The sequence below is a fragment of the Gracilinanus agilis genome, chromosome 1 (assembly GCF_016433145.1).
Source record: "Gracilinanus agilis isolate LMUSP501 chromosome 1, AgileGrace, whole genome shotgun sequence".
NCBI classification, from domain to species: domain Eukaryota; kingdom Metazoa; phylum Chordata; class Mammalia; order Didelphimorphia; family Didelphidae; genus Gracilinanus; species Gracilinanus agilis.
Window position 1 is genome coordinate 26,190,827 of NC_058130.1, and position 23,911 is coordinate 26,214,737.

At 39.9% G+C, this 23,911-nt stretch overlaps 1 protein-coding gene across 1 annotated transcript in view; it reads right to left on the reverse strand.

The window, feature by feature from the left end:
* Positions 1–23,911, reverse strand: part of CADPS (calcium dependent secretion activator) — a 477,787-nt gene that overhangs the window by 191,043 nt on the left and 262,833 nt on the right. The window contains exons 11-12 of the mRNA XM_044675693.1: positions 11,969–12,077; positions 8,805–9,017 (exon numbers count right to left, since the gene is read on the reverse strand). Of these exons, the coding sequence (XP_044531628.1) occupies positions 8,805–9,017; positions 11,969–12,077 (322 nt within the window). The remainder of the gene's footprint in view (positions 1–8,804; positions 9,018–11,968; positions 12,078–23,911) is intronic.

The window sequence follows — 23,911 nt, forward strand, 5'->3', positions numbered from 1 at the left end:
TGTTACAAAGAGTTGGATACAACTGAAATGACCAAAAAGTAATAAAAGTTTTGACAATACCATCCTTTGTCTCAATGAATTCCAATTTCCCTTCTTACCTTCAGGATCAAACAGAAAGTTCTTGGTTTGTATTTTAAAGTTTGACATAACGACATCCTTTTCTATCTTTCTAGACATACTTTTTTTTTTTCACTTCACATGGTCTTTGTTCAGTCTACTTGTGGTTCCGCAAGTGCGACAATTCATCTCATACTTCCATGTGTTTTCATTTGTTGTTCCCTATGTCTGGAATGCTTTATCTTTTTCCTGTTGCCTCTTGATTTTCCTAACTGCCTTCAAAACTTGGCTAAAACCACACCTATTCCTCAGAATGCCTCTCATCTACTTTATATACATTTAAAAATTTCTTAGTTGTGCATATTTATCTTTCCCCTTTAGAATGGAAGCTCCTTGGAGCCTTTCTTTGCATTCTCAATCAATTGGCATGAATTAGGCACTTACTATGTGTCAGGCACTGAGAATGCGGACAAAAATGAAAGACTTTTACTCTCTAGGAGCTTGAATTTCATTGGAGGAACAATATATACATATGTACATATATATATATATACGTATATTATAACAATGCTTGGCATTGCCAGCTCTTTAATTACAGTCACCCCTTGCAACAACTTTGTGGTTGTGGTTTAGTAATTTCCAGTGGTGTTGGACTTTTTGTGACTCCTTTTGGGGATTTCTAGGCAAAGATATTGGAAATTTCCATTTCTTTCAAATAGAGTTAAGTGACTTGTCCAGGGCCACATAGTTGGTAAGTGTCTGAGATCCAATTTAGACTCAGGTCTTCCTGACTCCAATGTGCCACCTGCCTGCTCCAGAAACAACATCCTTTTAAAATAGATCATAAGGAGCTTCTGAAGTGAATGGTACTTGACTCGTAATAATCACGTAATATTTGCTCTCTCTCTCTCTCTCTGTCTCTCTGTCTCTCTGTCTCTCTGTCTCTGTCTCTCTCTCTTTCTCTCTCTCTCTTCCTCTCTCTCTGTCTCTCTCTCTCTCTGTCTCTCTCTCTCTCTGTCTCTCTCTTTCTGTCTCTGTCTCTGTCTCTCTCTCTCCTCTTACCTATCATCTTATTACTATTCTCCTAACTTAAGCCTTGAACAATACTACCTTCTTCAGCATTCTCTCCCCTATTATTGGAGGGCTGGAGGGTGGAGTGCTAAATTCTTCCCAATGCCATCCTTCATAGATGACAGAAACTGGACTTTTTCTCAAATTACTTTGCATTTGCTGCTCTATCTCCTCACTGGATGCCCTTCCTTGCTCCCTCTTTCCTGCCTCCTTTTGTGGGTTACCTCTCCTCTTCCTCCCCCCCCCATTAGGCTGAGATCTTTGAGGCCAGGGACTGTTTTTCTTTTTATTGATTGCAGCCCCAGCATTAACACAATGCCTAGTATATGATAGATGCTCAATAAATGTGGATTAGATTGGATTAGATAGTGGATAGAGGGTCAGTTTTCAGGTCAGGAGAATCTAGATTCAACATGGACTAGTTATGTGACCATGAGAAAATGACTTCGAAGGATCAGATAGTAAAAAGTATAAGGGACCTGAAAGACCATCTAATCCAACCCCCTCCTTTTAAAGATGAGGAAACAAGTTAAGAGAGATCGAGTGACTTGCCTACACAGGTGGTAAATAACAGAAGCATAATTCTAACTGAGATCTTTAAGCTGCAACTTCAGTGATCTTTTCATGTTACTATCCTGACTTTAGCAAGTCACATACCCCCTGAGGGCTCTGGGGGCAACACTTAGACACTAAGTTATAAAAGAAAGGCTATCTTTCATCAGTTTCCACACTGGAATTTCTCAACATTGATAAAATTACATGTTCAGTGTGCTTCCCCTTCCAGTCTTAAAAAATGGTATTCAATACATTAATGGGTATGCTAGGAATAACAAAGAATCACAGAATATTAGAATTAGAAGAGAACTTTGAGACTACATGATACGTGAAGATAGGTTCCTAGATTTAATATCAGGTGATCTGAGTTCAAATAGTCCCTCCAATACATGCCACTATAATCAAGTGACTCTGAGCTAGTCACTTAAACTCAATGTGCCTATTTCTTTATCTGTAAAATAAGGGGGAAGGTTCCCTTATAGCTATAAAATATATATGCCCTATAAATTCCCTTATAGCTCTAAATTGATCTATGACCTAGTCCAATCCTATCTTTTTTTCTGGAAAACGGAGCTTTGAGGAGGGAAGTCTCTTGGTCCCGACAAGCCTTCTCCCTGAGGGTAAGGATTCTCATTTTTCATCTTTGTAGTTTCAGATCTTACCAGGATTACTTACATACAGCAAATGCTTACTAATACCTTTTTGTGTTGAACTATCAAGGTCACCCAAATCATAGGAGTGTCCTAGAATAGCCCGCTTTCCACTGTTCCATGAAAAGATTCTAATTTCAAAACAACTCCTAAACCTGGAAGCATTGACTCAAATGTCTATGCCCTAGATGAGTGATGGGCAAACTAACGGGCCAGATGCAGGCCCCCTGAAATGTTCTATCTGGCTGCGGAACATTATTCCTAATCTGACGAATACAATGAGTAGGATACAATAAAATGAAACTTCAAAAGAGTTGCCTTAGAAACAGACTGACAGATGAGCATTTCCTTTCTTTGGCCCCCTCTTTAAAAAGTTTGCACATCACTGCCCTAGATGTATTACAATTCTCTTAGTGACTGCGTGAGAATATGAGGATGATAGAAGAGTCCTGGGGATTTGTGCCTTGTCCAATTAATTACATTTTGCAAACATAGTCAGAGATTCATCATCCAATAGTCCTTGGCATACTGGTGCCTGCAGAGACCCCCAAACGTTATTTTGGAATAACAAGATTTTTTAATGGGTGAAATGACTTCCTCTTAGTAGCACTTAGCACAGAGTTTGCCACATAGTATTTAATAAATGTTTATTGAATGAGCTTCTTGCACATCCACTTCATTCATGGAGAATGGCATATTGATGTTGACTACATCCACTCACTCTTACTTTGAGTATCATAAAAAGATTTGGGAAATCAAGACTCACTCCAAGGCTTAATGACTACAAAACTACTTCTGATAGATTCTAAGTCAGTGTCTACACTGACCTCCACTAGAAATCCTGCCCTGATGTCATGTTATGGCATTGTGGAGAGCTTGGGTTCTCAAAGCCTATGCCAGCTTCAATGTTTCAGCTTCAGTGGCTTCTAGTCTGGAAACCTTGAGACAGATGGAGGATCAGTGGAGATAATTAACTTCAAAGAATGATATCACCAGATTTGATACAAGGGGATAGATTTCTGACCATAGCAGACCTTGAAGATCAGTTAATAAATTATAGAGAGTTTGACCTATATTATGGAGGGATTGCCCACATCACACCTTCACCCAGATCCATAATCAGAGTCATCTGTGACCATACCTTCTCATACCAAGTTTTGTCAAATCTTGCTGATTTCCCCTTATGAAACATCTCTCAAAATTTTTCCCTTATCTCTACCCACCCTAATCTTCTACTCTGGTTCATATCATCATCATTTCTTACTTGGACTTTTGTGATAACTTTCTAATTGTTCTTTCTTCCTCCAGTCTGTCTCCTCTCTATTTCTATTTTTCATACCACTTCCAAATGATATTTATAAAGTATAGGTCTGAATATATCACTCTGATATTCAAGAAGCTCTATTGCCCCCTTTTGCCTCTGCTATAAAGCACAACCTCCTCAGAGAAAGTCTATATGAATATTGTCTTTTTCACTGACTCTTTAAACTCCACTTTTAAACTTTGCCGTCATGGAATTGCATCGTGTACATTTTGAAGCCTCATGGCCAGAGTTTTTTATTCCTCTTCACTCACTCTTTCTTCCCAAAGTAAAATCTGATCAGACCACTCTCTTGCTGAAGAAATCACCTTCTCATTAGAGAGTAGGTCCAAGAACTGCTAAATCCTCCATTTAACGAGGGGGATCAGCTCAGACCTCTTATTTCTCTATTTTGGGCTTTCTACTTTCCCATCATGTTTCTACAATAGGTAGCTTTTCCCTGACCTCCTTTTCCAGTTTCCTTTTGTGAGAAGATTTAAGCTCCTTGAGGGCAAAGATTATCTTTATTTTGTATTTGTATTCCCAAGTGCTCGAGCTCTGCTTGACACATAGTAGGTGCTTAATAAATGTTTATTGACTATTAAGAAGCTTCAGTGGTTCCCTATTACTTCTAGAATAAAACGTCATCACCTCAGCTTTATACATCAAGTCATCCATAGTGGGTTTCTCACCTACCTTTCCATCATTATTTAATTTTTTCTGGTAAGGTGTTTCAGTTGTGTCTGACTCTTTGTGATCCTTTTTGGGGTTTTCTTGGCAAAGATACTGAAGTGATTTGCTATTTCCTTTTACAGCTCATTTAACAGATGAGGAAACTGAAGCAAACAGGAATAAGTGACTTGCCCAAAGTCACACAGCTAGTACATGTGAGTCTGGATTTAAACTCAGGTCTTCCTGACTCCAGGCCCAGTGCTCTATCCATTATACCATCTAACTGCCCTGATTATTTCATACTACTCCTCTTTATATACTCTGTGCTTCTATGAAAGTGACCTAATTGCTATTTATTAAGCTTGGTCTTCCATATCTTGACCCTACGCCTTTGCACAAGAAGTCTGCTATAAATGGAATGTACTTCTTTGTCTTCTCCTCTTAGAATCATCAAATTCCTTCAAATCTAAACTCAGGTACCCCTTCCTACAGGAAGCCCTTCCTGGCTTCCAGGGATGAGAGTATTTCTCCTCTCCTCACATCACCTCTTATTGACTTCTTTGTGTAAGGGCATCTGCACCCAGAACAACACAAATTCTTTGATGATGGGGTCAATTTCCCAGTCTGTCTTGTATTTCCATTGCCAAGCACACTGCTTTGTCCAAGCCAAGGATTAATAAATTTTTGTTTAATTGGATAGGATTAAACTGAAACATTCAAGATAAGCTAAAGATAGAAAGCAGTGGGGCATACCAAAACAAGCACAGGATTTTCAGTAAGAAGCCCTGGGTTCAAATCCTGATTCTGCTTCTTATTACTTCTGTGACCTTATCCAAGTTACCTGTGCTGCACAGCTTCTTCATCTTTGAGATGAAGCAGTTAAGTTAAATATTTTTATTTTCACTTTTTATTTATTGAAATTACATAGGAGAAAGAAATAACCTTATTTTGTTCAATATTTGTTGCCAGTTTCCTACTTTAAAATAGAATTTAGTAACATCTTTTGTTTGCGTATCATTTATATTTCTACCATTCTTGAGAGTGCTATCCTTTATAACAAAGCATAAATATAAATAAATGAATATATATATATGTATATGGAATATTAAAAGAACCTTACTTCCTGTTTTAGTGTCAATTTTAAGACAAACAAGAGTGAGAAGGGCTAGGCAATTGAGGTTGAGTGACGCCTATGATCACACAGGTAGGTAGTGTCTGAGATCAGATTCGAACCCATGCCCTCCTGACTCCAAGCCTGGCACTGTATCAGCTATACTACTCCAAAAATATTATTTAAAAAGTTAAAAAAACCACCCCAAAAACAAAATCAAAAAGAGAGAGAAAATTTAGCAAAACTGATTAAGGCACTGAAAAAAATCTGGCATATGCAATGTTTTGCATCCATAATCATCCTTATTGCCTGCCCCCTCTGATTGGGTAATTTTGGAGTCCTATGGGTCTCTTATGGATTATCCAATATGGGATGATGTGAAGAGAGGAGAAATACTCTCAACCCTGGAAGCCAGGAAGGGCTTCCTGAAGGAAGGGGTACCTTAGTTGGGCTTGAGAATGTCCATTTGTCTGATATGATTTACATATAATTCTACCTGGAAGAAAGATGAACTGTATAAAGGAGAAAGGAGTTGGTTTATTTATTTATTTATTTGTTAAGAAACCCCATGAAAGCCTTTAGAATCCAACTGGCTTATTTTGCTAGGGAAAGACTGCAGAAATGTAATAAATCATTTATAACTTAACTATGAATAGAAATTGTGCAATTTAGTAGGTAGGAAAGCAATAGGGTATGAAATATATCAAACCCGCTTCCAAGGCCATTTGATATAGGAAGCTTATTCCAAGTTAATCTATTGAATATCCCAATTTAAATCCAATTCACTCACAAATCAAGACATCTCTTGTGATGTCATTGGTCCTCTTTGAAAATGAAGGATGAGCAACAATAATTCCATGCAATACTAAAGAATTTCCAAGTTGGAAGGAGATCTCTGGGCTATCTAGTCCAATCTAAATCAGAAGAGGAAATCCTCTTAACAAAATATTTGGCAAGTGTTCATGGAGACTTTATTTGAATCCCTCCAATTAGAGGGATCCCCTAGCTCCTGAGGTACCCCATTCTACTAATGGACATTTCTAATGATTAAACAGTTTTCCTTCATTTTAGCTCAATGTTGTCTCTTTGAAACTTTAGCCCATTTCTCCTCATGCTTTCCTCCAATACCAAGCAGAATAGTCTAATCTGTCTTCTACACAACAGTCCCTCAGATACTGGTTGGACATTTTTCCTTCCCTCCACTAATCTTCAGGATAATGACTTTCATTTCTTTCAATTGGGCCTCATATGTCATAATTGTGAGGTCCCTTAATATCCTGGTTGCCCCACTCTGGCTCCACAATGTCCTACTTAAAATATGATGTCCTTAACTGAATCTCATGCATCAGATAGTGTCTATCCAGGGAGAGCGGAATGCAGTGGGATTATTCTTTTTCTCATCTCTGGAAGCTATGGCTTCTTAGTATAACTTAAGATAGTGGCAGCAGCTCTCGTCCACCATGTCATGATGTTGACACATATTGAGGTCACAAAGAGTCAAACATAACTGACCAAAACAACACAATATAATAACAAAATTGCTTGTTTTTGTTTTCATTTAGTTTGTAGTCATCTTTCTCTTCTTCCTCCTTCTCCCCCTGCCCCCTCAGATTATAATAACCTGACACAATGGGGATAAGGTCAGCCTTAGAGTCAAGAAGATCTAGATTCAAGTTCTGCCTCTGATAAACATGGGTTTTGTGACCCTGTAACCTCTCAGGGTATTGAGCAGCTATTGACCTGCATTGTTAGAAGAAGTTCCATATACCAGTGAAATTTGCATGTTTGAACTGAAAGAAAGAAAGAAAGAAAGAAAGAAAGAAAGAAAGAAAGAAAGAAAGAAAGAAAGAAAGAAAAAAAGGAAGGAAGGAAGGAAGGAAGGAAGGGAGGAAGGAAGGAAGGAAGGAAGGAAGGAAGGAAGGAAGGAAGAGNGAAAGAAAGAAAGAAAGAAAGAAAGAAAGAAAGAAAGAAAGAAAGAAAGAAAGGTTGCAACTAATAATAGCTTTGTCTGACTCTCTACATAGAAGCTGAAAATCACCAAAAAGAAAGTCATTGCAGATTGGAGTCTGGGTTGACCTTAGAGAGAAATACATGGGGCACTGGAAAGATGAATAGTTTTATAGTCAGAGTATCTAGGTTTAATTCCATATTTCTCACAGGATTCAGAGGATCTTGACTTTAGAATTGGGCAGGACATTGGAGAACATTTGATCCAATCTCCTAATTTTTCAGATGAGGAAACCAAGGCCTATAAACGAGAAGTAACCCACCCGAAGTTAAGTAGGCAATAAGTGCCAGAGGCAGGATTTGAACCCAGGTCCTATGTCTTCAAAGCTTTGAAATTCTAATTTTCCACTATACTGTGCTGCTTTTTGTTACAGTGTTTGTTACCATGCTATATCAGTGTGAGCTATTGTACTAGTTACCTTGGGCAAACTCCCTTTGCCTTTCTAGGCTTGACTTTCCTCATCTATAAAAGGAGGGAGTCATATTAAGGAAATTGCATGAAGGTCCCTTCCACTCTAAATTTATTATTCCATGGTCTTTTAGTCTTATAGATGGGTAAACCAAAGCGAAGGCAACTAAAATTAGTTTGCTAGGTAAATGGTAAAGGCTAGGTAAATGCCAAAGCCAAATCCAGAACCCCAGTGTCCCTGAATCTCAGGTTAGTATTTACCCTACTCTACCAGCTACGTCTCTATTAGCTAGACACTGGCAAGGGATGAATAGCAGAAATGGCCCTTGGGGAAAAAAGAAGGACAGGATGCTGAAGCACTAACTGGGGTTGTTTAAGGAGACTTTCATAATTTTGAATCTGAGGTTTATTTATTGCATAGCTCAGGATGGGAGTTTAAGGTACAAATGCTTTTTTCACTGCATGTGATAATGTCTTATTTTTAAGTTATTCTTAATGGCAGATTCTTAATTGGTTTCAAATGAAGCCCTATTTATAAAGGAACATTCATAGGAAGGAATAAAGCAAGGAAAGAAATCACACACTTTATTTGAGGCAATCAGAAGAAGACAAATGAATGGCTGGCTATGAATTGCCATTCTACCCTTAACCTTTCTGCCTCTGCCTCTGTCTCACTTTTAACCCTTAAAACTGACATAAATGTTACATGTGGTTCAGCCTTTAAAAAAAATATGCCAAGTATTGCATTTTAAAATCCCATTCATCAATTGTTCCATCCCAACTTTTCCCAGGCTTCCCCCACTCATGTTTTCAGCAAATATGCCTGATCATTCCTTGTTTTAAAACAGTTTAGAACCCAGACAATGATTCTTTAAGAAGCTAATTTAAGCTGGTCCCTGGAGATTGGTTCAACTTCATCGGACAAATCATGGGTTAGAGAGAGCTACGACCTAAGACAACTTAGTTACTTACAAAATTGAGAGATTGGTGCATCTAGCTGAGGTACGTTTCCTCCCTTGGCATTTAGCTTTTGAACTTGAGTTGGGGGTACGGGCTTGTGGGACTGGCCAGTGGCCCGGTACATGGCTTGGACCCACAGGATACGGTCTTGTTCATCATCGCTGGCAAAAATCACTGTATCCCCTTCTTTAACTGCATTGAAGAAGGCTCGGCCCCCTTCCAAACCTGGAATGAGATAAGAATATCTGGAAGGGATTTGGTCTCTTTCATGCCTCATCATCACAAATAGAACATTGGGAAATGGCTTTGCCAAAGACATTCTTCCAGTCCATTGGTATGATATTTTCATTCTGCTGGCTGTATGTCCTGTATAGATGTATCTGTGTCAATGCCAGCTAGTTTAAAACTTGAGCTTCTAGGGATCAGGGACTGAGTCTATTTTGAGATTACACTGATTCCAATGGATCACTCAGGTATCAGATAAATGTTTTAGGGCATGACAAATAAAAAGTTGAATAACATTTATTTCTTCTTGAGTCCTTTATTAGATATGGGTAGATGCAGGCAGGTGCAGCTCCTTGATTGTTAGGCATCAGTGAGCATTTAGTAAGATCTTACTTTGGCCAAGCACTGTGCTATGTGTCCGATATAAGAAGACAAACAAAAAGAATGATAATCCCTTCCTTCAAGAAGCTTTTATTCTAAAAGGGAAAGACAAAACACAATGGAAACTGAGAGGGGTTTGGGGAGCATGATGTCGAAATAAAAATGTCAGAAGCAAAGCCAGGAGGTGAATGAAGGTTGGCTATCAGGAGACTGACCCCAAAATGGAAGCCCCTGGAGGAGCTCACCAATGGGTGAAGGTGGTGGACATGGCAGAGAGGTGTTCCTGGGAAGAAGACTTCTGGGGTGGATGTTCCAGGAGGCTCTGACACAATAGCTGGTAGACTCTTTCAAGCAGTGTCTAATGGAAGGCATTTGAAACTTATGCATTCTGGCATTGAGCTACGTAAAATCATCCAAAATGGGGCATGATGAAGCAGGCAATTATATTAACTTCTCTTCCCTGCTTACGATCCTCTTAAGTCCCTGGAGACATTCCTGGGAATAGTCAGAGTTGCCTGTGACAGGTGAAGATACATAAAACTTCTGGGTTCTCCTAGTTGTTATGACTTTCCTCTGTAAGCTTCCTTTGCATCTATTCTGTCTCTATTTTGTGCCTGTCTTCTTATATATAATACTTATTCTCTCTTCCAGTAGAATGTAAGTTTCTTGAGTAAGTTTCTTCATCTACTCTGAATATATTTTGTGCCTATCTACTTACATATAGTACTTACTTTCTCTTCCAATAGAATGTAATTTTCTTGAAGGCAAAAACAGTTGCTTTTTTTTTTTTTTTGCTTCTCTTTGTATCCTCAGTCCTTAGCACAGTGACTGATAATCAGCAGTCAATAAATCCCTGCTATTGCTTTTATTGATAATGAAAAGGGCGGATCCTGGCAATTGCTTTTATTTTTCCCATTTTTAAAGATGAGGTTTCCATAACAAATGAGGCTTTGAACTACCAAAGGAAGATGAAGATTATGATTGTATCCATTGAGAAAGGCATGCAAGGTGCCGATCTGGTCTACTTTCAATCAAAACTTTGTTAAGGAGACTCAACAATCTGACCATATTTTCTTTCAGGGGTGGCAATGGTGGGGTGGTAATGCAATAAAATCAGCATTGCTCTTAAAATGAGTACATAGCACCTTAATATTTTTGTTGCTAGTCACAATTGATTTTTTTCTTATGGAAAGTGGCTTTTCTGTCATAGAATACCCACAAGTGTGGTCACCATATACACCTTAGTTTGTTTGTTTTTTTTTAATCTTTCAAGGACACCTTCTAGGAAAGATATTGGGCTAAAGATATCACGGGTTTGACTTTCAGAACAAAATTGCAGTTTTATTTTTGCAATTGACTTTACATTAGTCCACTTTTTGACTCATTTTCCTCATGAGTTTTACATGGCTCTCATAGGGTAGCAACGAGGAAAGATTGGGCCCATTTTTATCTGAGGGTAAGCCAATGTTGGGGAAGAAAACAAACTTGCACCTGCCAATGTGAGGGCCAATTTAACGAACCATTTTGTGGAAATGCCAGGAGGCATGCTTGTAAGAACAGGAGGCTCCCGACTAGAGCATTTAATTAATGCCTAATGAAGCCAGTCCTGTCTTTGTGTAGTGTCAGTGTGCAGAATTACCCATTGAAGAGCAAAGGAAAGTGGGTCACTGCCTCTTAAGATGGGTTTGAACACCAGGAAAATCCATCCTTCCCATAGGATTATCCTTCAGACATGTCTCCTATACCTTGTCCAGTTAACTTAAACCTAGGCTTCTCTTGAGCTCGTCTTTCTTCGAGGCTTGTTTTATTGCATGTGGAAGAGCAGTATGGGAGGAGGAAAAAAGGTTTTGGGCCAACTACTACAGTATGGTTGGAAAAGCTTGCCTCATGTAGATTTGGCATAAGAAATAAACTTTTCTGGGAGAGGGCTGTTGGTGCTTGTTGCTCATTAATATGCTGAAATGATCCCCCACTCCCATCCCCCAAAGTCTAGGATGCTGAAGACTGATTTCGACTCGGTTTTTGGAAAGAAGATTACATTTGGGGGAGGGGAGGAGAAAAATACAACTTATAAATATAAAACTTCCCCTTGTAGGCTCCCATTTCACTTGGGCTTTTTCGGTTACAAAGAGAATCAAAGTATCTCATGGGTCTCTCATTTAAGAAGTCTCCCTGACTTTCAATTCTTTCTTCTTGAGAACATAGTGACTCAAAATGGAGAATTTATGGGGAATCTATTGTTTAGGGTTTTCTGACCTGTGTTGCATGGCCTAGATATGGGTATTTGACAAATAGATCAAAACTTACTTGATTTGTTCCCAAGTATACACATACATCTATTCCATTATACAGACTTGTATTGGTAAATATATACATATATGTATACATATACATATATGTATATTACATACATATATATGCATGGCTATTCACATATTTGTATTTTAAACTCCAAAATGACTTTTAGAAAAAAATCAGAATTTGTTTTGAGCTACATTTAATCATTTGGTTTAATTTTGGCAAGAAGAACCATTTCATTGGTAACTGAAGCCTGCCATGAAGTAGGATACCTGGTTGGGGGTCAGTGTAGTCTACGGTGTAGCCATCCAGCTGCAGGAGTTCCTGAGGTTCGGCCTTTTTCTCTCGATAGCTGCACATGGCAAATGTGTACTGGCTGACCTGCAGAGATGACAATCAACTTGGTGACACGTTGCAGGAAACCCAAGTTAGCAAACATCTTTTCTTTCTCTAGTGTTCCCAGACAAGAATAATACTAATAACAATAACACCAGCCTTAATAATGTCAACAACTCGGGTTTGCTTAGTAGACTACAGTTTAGTATAACAACAACCCTGTGAGGTAAATAGGTGAATGAATTCCAGGAGAATGTAAGCTCCTTGAGGGCATCTCTGGTGCCTGGCATACAGTAGATGTTTAAAGAATGCTTACTGGATTGAAAGGAATTGAAAAGCATAAAGCATTGTTTTCCTTGTTTTATAAATCATAGGACCAGTCTGCCGTGACATATTGATATTGATCTTGGAGATAGGTGGATCTGAGTTCAAGTCCTGCTCATTCCAGTTATGTGCTTCTGGGCACACATTTTACCTCTCAGTGCCCCAGGCAATTCTCTCCCTTGCTAAGTTATAGAGGATGTGTCTATCTTCCTGGGCAGACAAAATTCCTCTCCAGCAACTCCCTCCATCAACGAAGCCATAAGTCCAGTTAAAAATAGCAAATAAGCAGAATTTAGAGCTGGAAGGGACCTTGGAGATCCATCTACTTATTTTATAAGTGAGAAAACTGGAGCTGAGAAAAGTTCAGTGATTTCCCCATAGTCCCCAGCTTGAATCTCTAAAAGATATGATTTTGTCTTGAATCTTTGCTGTTTAGACCAATGCCTGGCACATTTTGGGGCATACCTAGATAGAAGGAACTCCCAGTGTAGAAACTTCCCTCCATCGACACAGATACTTTGCAAATGACAATGTCAGAGAGATCACTGAAGACAGATAAGTTGCCTTTCCAGGTTGCACAATTTTCTTTCTTCTTGAATATTCTCTTCTAAAATCACCATCCTTGTAACTTCTTAGGGACCAAAGTGGCTCTTCCTGACTCCCCCTCCCTCTATGGTCCCCTTTAATTAGAGGGTAAGGAGCTCGGAGGCAGGATCTTTTTGTCTTTCTATCCCTAACTCTTAGCATAATTCCTTGAACATAGAAAACTCTGAATGCACTTTTTAATTCATTTCTTCATTCACCTAGTCACTTCTACCTCCCTTTCTCACTCCTGAGTAGAAGCTGAATGCATGTTGATTAAATTGCAACTGAACTGATTTGCACAAACATTATTATTCTCATTTTATACAAAACCTTAGTCACTTAAATTCTCTGAAACTCAGTTTGCCCATCTATGAAATGAACAGATCGAACAGCCTGTCAGCATCTAATTCAATCTGCCCATTTCTTCAATGAGCAAATTGAGTCAGGGAGACTTTAATTGACTAGCCTTTCAAAGTCCATGAGCTTAGGACATTTTCATCAACATCTCCAGTGCTTGGTAGTGTCTTCTTGCCCATATTAAGTTCCTTGATGAGTTTTTAATGAATTAACACAAAAATGCCAGAATTCAAACATGTCTAGGACTTCTTGGGCTTTTATTTTCTCCTCCCACATTCCCCAGACTCTCTCCTACCTCTCCAATTCATGGAGTTTGTCTCCTAAAATAATGGAAAGCAGAACTGTTGAGCTGGTCTATTGCTAGTCAGTGGGGTAGGACCATTGGATGATGAGTCTAGCTCTGAAAGAGACCCCAGAGATCAGCAGGATCCTTATCAATAGGGAAACTGAGGCTGGGAGAGTCGGGGCTTGCCCAAGGACACATGGGTAGTATGTGCTAGTGCTGAGATTTAAATCTGAGTCATTTGACTCCAAATCTAGCACTTACCTGCTCCTCTCCATTCTATCACACTATTTATTTATGTTCTGACTTTAAAATATGACTTATTTTGCAGCAAGCAAACAAGCTCACGGTACTCAAAGGCATGGATCCATATGTTTTTCTTTTCTTTTTCTTTCTTTCTTTCTGTTTTTTTTTTTTTGGAGTGTGTTTATGTGCTTTGGAAACTCATTCATGTCAGACAAGTGTAGGAATGACACCCTGTCACAAACAATGTGAACTGAATTGGTAGGTGCCAGTCATATTAAAGCAATCTTCCACCCCCCGACCTCGGCAGCGGATGTCACCCTCAATGCTGAAAGTGGCAGCCCTCACTCCTCGGAGTCACCATCTGCATGACACCACGCATTCAATGTCCACCCTTTGATGGGAGCTTTCGGCAGCTGGAGGGGTCTCTGGCAGGCTCCAAGATTGCCTTCAGGAGCCCATCAAGCTTCATCAAGACCCAGATTGGATAGTTAGCATTTTTAAACCCAGAGAAGAGCTGAAAGAAGACTATTCTGGAAGCAAAGGGTTCTCCCTGCTTCAGGCTAGGAATTTAGAAATTGAATATCAACTAATTTCCAATGTCTCAGTTGGGGTCGAGTCCCTGCCCCTGAGTCCTTGACTTCATTTTATTAGATTAGACATGGCCTTGACCTGTGAAAGGAACTCAGACCCACTCCACCTCCCCTCACTCCCATTTTAGTGGGGTCTTCAGTTCCCTTCTTTCTTTTTGGGGGGTTCTTTTAAAATAAGATTCAGCGTCAAGACAACCAAGTGGATAAGAAATTTGGCTCCTCCAGCCTGGTGTGATTTCTTCTGCTATAAGGAGATAGGGGCCAAGCTGTCCAGGGTTGATGAGAAATTATTAGATGTAAGCAAAAAAGACCCAGTCCTCCCTCTAGTCTAGATCAATGTGTTGTTGCTGCCCTCTTTTGGTTCCTGTCTGATACTTTTCAGTAAAGTGAACCCCAGAATGATGAAGCCCTTAGGAGACTTCCTAGATATTTTCTTCTAAAATCACATCTTTGTAACTTAGAGATCCAAAGTAGCCCTCGACAGCTACAACTGCCTCTATTGTCTCCCACTATTAGAGTGTAAGCTCTTTGAAGGCTGGGACTGTTTATACAATTTTGTCTTTCTACTCTCAGCTCTTACTTAGCACAATGCCTCAAACCCAGAAAGCTCTTAATAAATGAATTTTTATTCATTTCCTCATTCACTTATCTACTCGTCCATTTATCCCAAAGTGCCATCATGTTGGGGAACTGATGCTAATTTTTTTTATTATTTCTTTTTTTCTTAACTTCTCAAACTTCATAGAAAATGGGCATTTTTCAGCAAATAAAGGCTTAAGCATGCAGGGCTCTGTGATGTACAGTTTGCTTTTCTTTGCATGTATATATAATAAATTCAACCTGTAGCTCTAAAAGCTGCCCTGCTTGTCAGTGCTTCTTTCTGGCCTTCCTTCCTTCCACTTCTTTGCATAAAAAACTAAAAGCTCAATGCCCCTTCTTTCTGATTGTATCTCTTTCTCTGTGTTTCTGTCTCTGTGCCTCAGTATCTCTGTCTGTCTCTGTTTCTCCATTTCTCTCTTTCTCTGTCTCTCTCTCGGTCTGCAACTGAGAATTACTACAATAGCTTCCATTTGACCTCCCTGTCTTGTCTGCACTCCATCCTTTGCATTACTTTCAAAGTAATTTCCCAGAAGGTTTGATCATTCCATCCCTTGCTCAATAAACTCAAGTGACTCCCTAATATTACAAGGAGAGCATTTAAAGGTCCTCATGATCAACCCCCCTTTTTATCTTTCCAGGCTCCTTATACCTCATCCCCTTATCTGCACTCTTATCTCTGTCTGAATAACAAGTTTGAGACAGAAGAGCATAGGGGCTAGGCGACTGGGATGAAGTGACTTGCCCAGGGTTGTACAGTTAGGAAGTGTCTGAGGTCAGATTTGAACCCAGGTCTTCCTGACTCCAGATCTAGTGCTCTACTGTCATGTAATTATTAAGTGCTTATCAAAAAGCCTTTCCTGATCCCTTTGGCTACAGGTGCTCAAAACTGTTTTGTATTAATTTTGTATATATTATATATATAAACATTATGGATCATATATAAATTATATTTATACATTCTATATCTTGATACATATAAGTATATGTATAAACAAATATATACACATATAAGTATACATATGCACATGTGTACACAAATTTATACACCCATACACATAGGAAGTGTGTTACACATGTAAGTACATGTTTCACATAGATATACATATATGTATACTATCTCTCAATGGAATGTAAACTCCTGGAAGGCAGCAGATTTCACTTTGGACCCAAGGCACTTGGGACAAATCCTGGCACACAATCAGTACTTGAAAAATGCTTATTAACTGACTGACTGACCTCAGAGATAGCCTATATCCGTTTTGGTGAACCTATGGCACATGTGCCAGAGGGGCTGCTCCCTTACCCCTCTCCAATGAACCTGAGGACATTTCTCACTTCTTCAATGGGAACGCTTCCTCTCTCCCCTGTCTGAGGTAAGGGACACTGTTACAGGAGCGCGCACTGTGAGCACTGTATGGATCTCACGAAATTACATTTTTAAAAATGTGGCATTTATGGCTCTCACAGCCAAAAAGGTTGCCGACTCCTGGTCTAGATGATGGCTATTGTGATCCTCCTGCCCTGAGTCTTCTATTCTCTGGTCTTAGCCCCCCCTCCTCATTCCTTCATAGGATGCAGACATGGCATAATATTGAAACTCTCCACTGTCCTGGTTACTCTCCAGCCTTTGAGGGTCCTTCTATCTCTCTGTGAGCTCCCTCTTCTGCTTGCTCTCCAGCAGATCAAGGTCCCCCCTAAGCTGTGTTGCCCAGACCTGACTTTAGCAGTGCAGATGTGGTCTGGCCAAGGCAGGATGTAGCAGCAAGGACACCTTGCAGTCCTGGACATTGTGCCACTCATAGCACAGCCTGAAAGCCCATCATCCCTTCTTATACTTATTGATCAGCCTCATGAGGTATGTCAATAGGGTGTTCTGAAAGCAGTTAAAACCCAAAACTGCCCTAAGACTTTGTAGATACCCAGCGTTTTTTATTATTTTTCTTGGAATCCATTCACATAGTGCCCCCTCTAGTGCCTAGGTTCATTAAGGCGGGGGCCATGCATTACAAGCCTTCTTCTCTGAAGTGCCTTGTAGGGTGCTTTGTACATGGCAGGCAGTTAATGACTATTCATTTGATTGATTTTGGAAAACTATCATGACCTGAAGTCATAGGCACCAAGGCTCACAGAGGCCATCTTGTCCAACGCTCCCATTATATAGACCAGTGATTCCCAAAGTGGGCGCCACCGCCCCCTGGTGGGTGCTGCAGTGATCCAGGGAGGACGGTGATGGCCACAGGTGCATTTATCTTTCCTATTCATTGCTATTAAAATTTTAAAAAAATTAATTTCCAGGGGGCGAAGTAATATTTTTTCTGGAAAGGGGGCGGGAGGCCAAAAAAGTTTGGGAACCACTTAGATAGATGGAAAGAATGAGGGCTGTGGATGTTAAATGATTTACCTAAAGGTTACGCTTGGTAGTGAGTGTCAGAGATGGGATATGAACCAATCAGTTCACTGGCTCCAATCAGTGCTCATTCCACTTTCTTACATCCCCTTTACTGTTTTATGGGGGAAATTTCCACGAATTATTTCTGATTGGGATTGGATCTGGATTTCATTGATAAAGGGAATTTCTGGGTGAAGAAACACCCTCTATTGATGTAGGTCAACACCACTGTCTGGTCTTTGAGAAATTCTTGATGGCCTGAGAAATTAACTGATTTGCCTAAAGTCACACAGCCAAAGGTGAGTCTTGAAATCAGCTTGTCCCAGATTTGATTTTGGAAAAAGCTTGTATATGTTGCTTTAAGCTTTGCAAAGCACTTTTGATATTTTGATCCTCACAACCACCCTGTGGGATAGGTGCAGTGATGACCTCCATTTTGCAGATGAGGAAACTTGGGCTGAAATGAAGCAATTTGTCCAAAGCCACAAAACTAGTCTCACTTTAAACTCAGGTCTTTGCGACTCTTAATTCTAGCATTACGCCACCTGGCTGCCAACTGGGTTTACAGCAGGGTCTGTTATCTGTGCTGCTGCCTCTTGTGGTTTATATTACTCTAAATCAATTTTTGCAGATGGAAAAAGGATTCATTCCATGACCTGGCGTAGGGGCATCGCCTGGCCCTTGAAGTGGACATTCAGCTCCTCGCTAATCTAGATATGATAGAAATAATGTAAGCCCACGGAAGCCCCCCACTCTCCTGAATTTGGATTTCCGAATCTCAGTTTAGTTCATGGTCTTTCATCCTTCTAGTAAAGCAGCATCTTTAACGAAGACTTGTGTACTGCTGCCCCCTTCTGGGGAAATGGCCGAAGTTGTCATTGGCAGGCGCAATGCTGGTAAATTTCCCTGGCTCCATTAAAAACAATTAGGAGACTTTTCAGCTTTGGTTTGACAGCTTACATTAGGAAATTAGAAGGATTTAAAGAAATGTATTTTCTTGGAAGAATTCAAATGAGCTTAAAGACAGGATGACTCTGACAAATAGAAGACTGGTCTGCAAAGAAATGCAGCCACCCAAAGAGCTGGGGAGGGAAGCATGGTGGAATGAGTGTAGCCTACAGCTCTTTACTAATGATCTTTTATTTAGGATGAATGGGTTAAAGGATGCTCTCATTAATGTAGATGGTCCCTCTAATGATACAGGTCTCAACCTATCCATGATGGTTCAGTCTGTGTCAGAAGAGCATAGCTTTAGCACTAGAAGAGTCCCAGTGAGTCTCTCTCATTTTACCTAAGAAGAACCTAAAGCACTGTGAGGTTAAGTTCACTTGCTGAAAGCCATAGAAGTAGTAATTTATCAGAGGTAGGACTTGAACTGAGGTCTTCTGACTCCAGGGCCAGGGCTCTTTTCACTGTATCCAATCACAGGGGGTCCACCTAATGCAGCAGAAGTAAATCAGGGGAGAGATTTGATCTATGATATTCTTTTATTTTTTTCATGGGGAGGGACAAGATTTGTGATTTCATTTGTGTAAGAAGCTTCTGGCAAGAAGACTCTAGCTATCAACAAAGATCAATGCCTCCTCTGCAACTTTGAGAATTTGTGTTGTTTGGATTGTTAAGAGGTTAAAAAGACCAGGGTCTTGCAGTCAGCATGCCGCAGAGGTGGGACTTGCAACCAGGTCTTCTTGACTCCAAGGACAGCTGTTAATGGTCTATGCAACCTTGCCTCTAACTCTATAATGTATGGGCCAGAAAATATGGTGGGTTGATCACCTGGCAAAAATTGAGGGAGCCTTCATGGATAATCTAACCAAGATGTGAAGAGTGCTTGAAGAAGGCTTCTAGTACATTGGGAGCATGCCCAATGGCAAACTTATGGAAGGATATGAACAAGAATCATAAGTGAGGGGTTGACAAGGATCTATGATTTTGATTGATCTGCAATGCTGAGGGAAATATGCTCATTGATGAAATCCTAGATTCACTGGATTATTAATGCAAGAAAACAAGATATCACACTGGAAAGGCTGTTAGAGAATATGGTCCAATATCCCTCATTTTATAGTAAAGGAATTGTGGGCCCTAGAGGTTAACTAATTTGCCCAATTGTCCCATTAGGGTAGAGGCAAATTTGAAACCACATTCCTTGACTCTCAGTCCAGGGTATTGTGATAATTGGATTAAGTCTACACTGCCCATCTTTAGATCTAATCACCAAGGTGAGAGCCCCTCCAAATTCTGGGAGGTCCTTAACCCAGGTGTGCTAGAATGGGTGACCAATCAGAATTGACTGACCGCCCCCTAGGCAGTCTATGAGAAGCATCTATTGTGATTGGACAAGCAAACTAGGGGAAGGCACAGGAGGTGACACATAAGTGACCCCTTTAAAAAGAGGGTGTTAAGTGAGTGAGAGGGGCTTCTGGTGAAGAGTGCAGCTGGTGAAGAAGGTCTTCTAGCTCTTGTGGTCCATGGAGGTGGTGAGTTTAAAGACTGACTGAATCTTCCTGAACTTCTCTTAAAGAATTACCTTAGTAGAGGCTCTATGAATGAAGCTTTGCTTCATTCACCTCCAGGCCTCTGGCCCTCTGACTTTCCACTGAGGGTTAATTAGATCTATCTGGGTTAATTTGAGGATCCTAGTAATTCACCTACTGTATTAGAGAGAAGAGAGAGAGAGGAAATAAGAATTTCCTTATTTCCTCTCTCTCTCTTCTCAATTGTAAATAAACTTCCATAAAAGTCAAGTTTTACTTCAGGTTATTCCTAAATTGGGGAAATTTCCCCTGGCAACCACCTTTAAATATATTGAACCCCAAACCCCCTTTTCCCCCTTACAGTATGTGTGTATAATATGTAATATATATGTGTATATATATTCATTCATCCACTCATTTATTTATTTATCCATTTACTTATTCATTCATTCATTTATTTATTTGTGTATAGTCTCATTTGATTCTCACAACAACCATAAAAGATGGATATTTTTAACATCTCCATTTTATAGATAAGGAAATGAAAGTAGAGAAGGATTAAGTGACTTGCCTAGAGTTATCCTGCTTGTAAGTATCTGAACTCAGGTCTTCCTAACTCCAAATTCTATTGTGCCACCTGACTGGCTAGAGTGAGGAGATTTAATTTTGAAATTTTGGACAATCCAGCTTTTGATTTGTTTTGATGAAAACGGTTTTGGATGTTTTCCCAAGATGTTTAGTTAAAAAATTCATAAGAAAATTGTGAATTTCTTCTTTTGTTGTTTAATGTGGAAAATATTATAGATTTTACTATTTTTGGAAAAAGACAGTCCTTAAGTATTGACTTTTATTGGTATTCTGAACCTGGAGTGGTACAAAATGCTATTTATTCATTGATGTTAAAATGGAAACAAACACCCCATAGTTGCTCTGTTTCATGACCATTAAAAATAATTCTTAATTAGTATTATATTATTAATTATATTGTGATATAATTAATATTTATAATATATTAATATATAATAATATTATTATAAACTATAATGCACTTATATTGTGCCTACTATGTGGCAAGCGCTTTTTACAAATATTATTCCATTTGACCCTCAAAACAATCCTGTCAGCTAGTTGCTATTATTTCCCGCATTTTATAGATGAGGAAACTGAGGTAACAGAGGTTAAATGTCTTGCCCAGGATTGAGAATAAGCTCATGATATATGATTGAAAAAAATGTTTCAAATCCCTGATTTAAAGCCCAAAGTTTGGTACAGTGTAAGAGCTTAATACATAGGGTCATGCTGGGGTTTAAATCTGGCCTCAGATACTTCTTAGCTAGGTGATCCTGGGTAAGTCACTTTAACCCCAACAGTTTAGCCCTTGTCTGTTGGCCTTGGAGTTGTTACTAAGACAGAAATAAGTTTTCTTCTCCTACAAGCAAAATCCTCACTGCCTAAAACAATCCATCAAAAGCTTCCCAGCCCTGCATCAGGACCCATTCCACAGATGAAGTATCTTTCACCCATCCCACTCACCTTTCCTGGTGTTGGATCTTTATTGAATCACAGTGGCTTCGGTGAACATACTGATGATGTATTTTCTTAAGTTGGGGGATACTGGGGCTTGGGCATGGAATTTGAACCCATGCAAATTGAAATCACATGGACGATGAGATGAAGGCCAACCCTGAGACCCTATGATGCTTGGAAGACTGAATCATGGGATTCAAAAGATCCCATTCAAGATTAAAGACTTAGAGCTAGAAGGGACCTTGGAAACCATAGAGTTCAACTCCCACTTTACAGATGAGAAAACTGAGGTTCAGAGACCCTTAGTGACTTGTCTACAATTTACAGGATGCCACTACTCATGGTGGCACACAAATCCAGGGCTTTCTGTCTCCCTACCCCAAGTTTTGCTCTATCTACTATGCCATGGTACTCTCACCAAGGATTGATTCATGCCCTGATTCTCACATTGAGTAGCTCTTAGGAATTAGCTCAGTGACCAATACTATTGGTACATGAATGAGTTCCACTCAGCCATGTCCTGTTTTGTGATCAAAAGGACATATTTCTAGCCAGCATCAGGATCAATGTCCTGCATAGCTTTTGTGCTGCATGTCTCAGCATTGCCATTAATACATTCTCTGAGGTTCTGCCATGTCATTTCTATAGAATTTGGATCCAGGTACTCCCAAGCTCCGTGTAAGCAGCACTGAAGACATGGGGAGACTCTGACTTGAAAAGGGAACATTATCCTTTCTGGGATGCATCCTGTGACCTCCACCAAATGTTTGTTCCTTTGTCACAGCAAGCAACTGGCATTGGTTGGGTGAGCCATGTGGCAATCTGAAAGCCACTTGTGAGTGGGCTGATCCAAATGCAAGGAACATGTGGTCAGAGCTGATCTGGGAAGCAACAGTGAGTGGTAAAAAGAGCACTGGGTTTGGAGTCAAGAGAAACGAGTCTACATTCTCTCCCAGCTCTATTGCCATGAACCGAGGCAAGTTGTTAAACCATTCTGAAGCTCAGTTTCCCTTTTTGTAAGGTGAGAGTAACAGTAATGTCTAATGCTATATCCTCAATGGATGTTTGTGGCATCAAACAATGTGCCAAATTATAATCTTGGCAACTTGTAAATTATAATTTCTATGAGAGGCATCATGGTGTCACGGATAGGCTGGGAGTCAAGAAGGCCTGGGTTCAGATCTGGTGTCTGATGTACAATAGCTAGCTGAAAGGCACTTTAGAGGTCATCCAACTTCATTTTACTGACAAAGAACTGAGGCTAAGAGATGATAAGTGATTTGACTAGGGTTATAGAGCTGATAAAAGCCTGAGGCGGGATTCAACCTCAGGTCTTCCTGACTCCAAACCCAGCACTCTAGCCGCTGGGTCCCCTGGATATCTGGCTAATTGACCATGGACTTCATGGGACCTGCTAGGGTGACTGGAGATTAGAGCTGCCTTGCCAGTCTCTATCCATGAAAGGATATTTTTCTTTAACAGTATTTGAATCAGAGGTCCAGACTCCTTACCTTGACCAAACTGCTAGGAAAGTATCAAAAGCAAGATTTTAATATATTTTCTTTACAGTAAATATAAATGTAGAATGTTAGAATTGGAATAGATCTTGGATATTATCTAGGAAGTATAGATAGTCACTTGCTGGCCATGATATAGTGAGGAATTATTTTATCAATGGGTTAGGCTCAATAGCCACTGGGGTCCTTCCAATTCTCCAATTCTGTGATGGTCCAATTCCTGTGTTCTACACAGATAAATGAGGCACAAAAGATCGCAACCATTCCATGGAATAATGGAGAAAATGATTGTTTTTGCAGGAAAATACAATGAGGTTCAAATGAACTGACAATTCATGATAGAAATAAAGGTTTGGTCAATGCCATTTTATGAGCGTTATGTTCTACAAGAGCTTGGTTGGCACCACAGCAATGGTAGGTATGCCTGGGCCATCATTAGACAAGCATGACTTTGTCAGAGTACAATGGGCTACAGCAGAAGGAGAAGCACATCTGGAATCATGGGACATTGGTTCAAATCCTATCTCTTACTCTACCTGTGTGACCTTGGGCAAATCATTCCTCATCTCTTGACTTCAGTTACCTCTCCTATAAAGTGAGGAAATCAGAGTACATGTTCTCTAAGTTATCTTCCAGTTTTAATTTTAAGAAGTATGGAGTGAGATAAGGCAGCTAAGGGGTACAGTGAATAGAATGCCAAGCCTGGAGTTATGAAGATTGAATTCAGATCTGGCCTCAGATCTTACTAGCTGTGTGACCCTGGGCAAATCACATAACTGCTTGCCTCAGTTTCCTCATCTGTCAAATGAGCTGGAGAAGGAAATGGCAAACCACTCCAGGATCTTTGCCAAGAAAACCCCAAATGGGGTCAAGCAGAGGTGGACATGACCGAAACAACTGAACAAGTGAAGTTAGAAAGCTGATGCTTGTACCTGCCTGCTGTGTGTGTGTGTGTGTGTGTGTGTGTGTGTGTGTGTATTATTT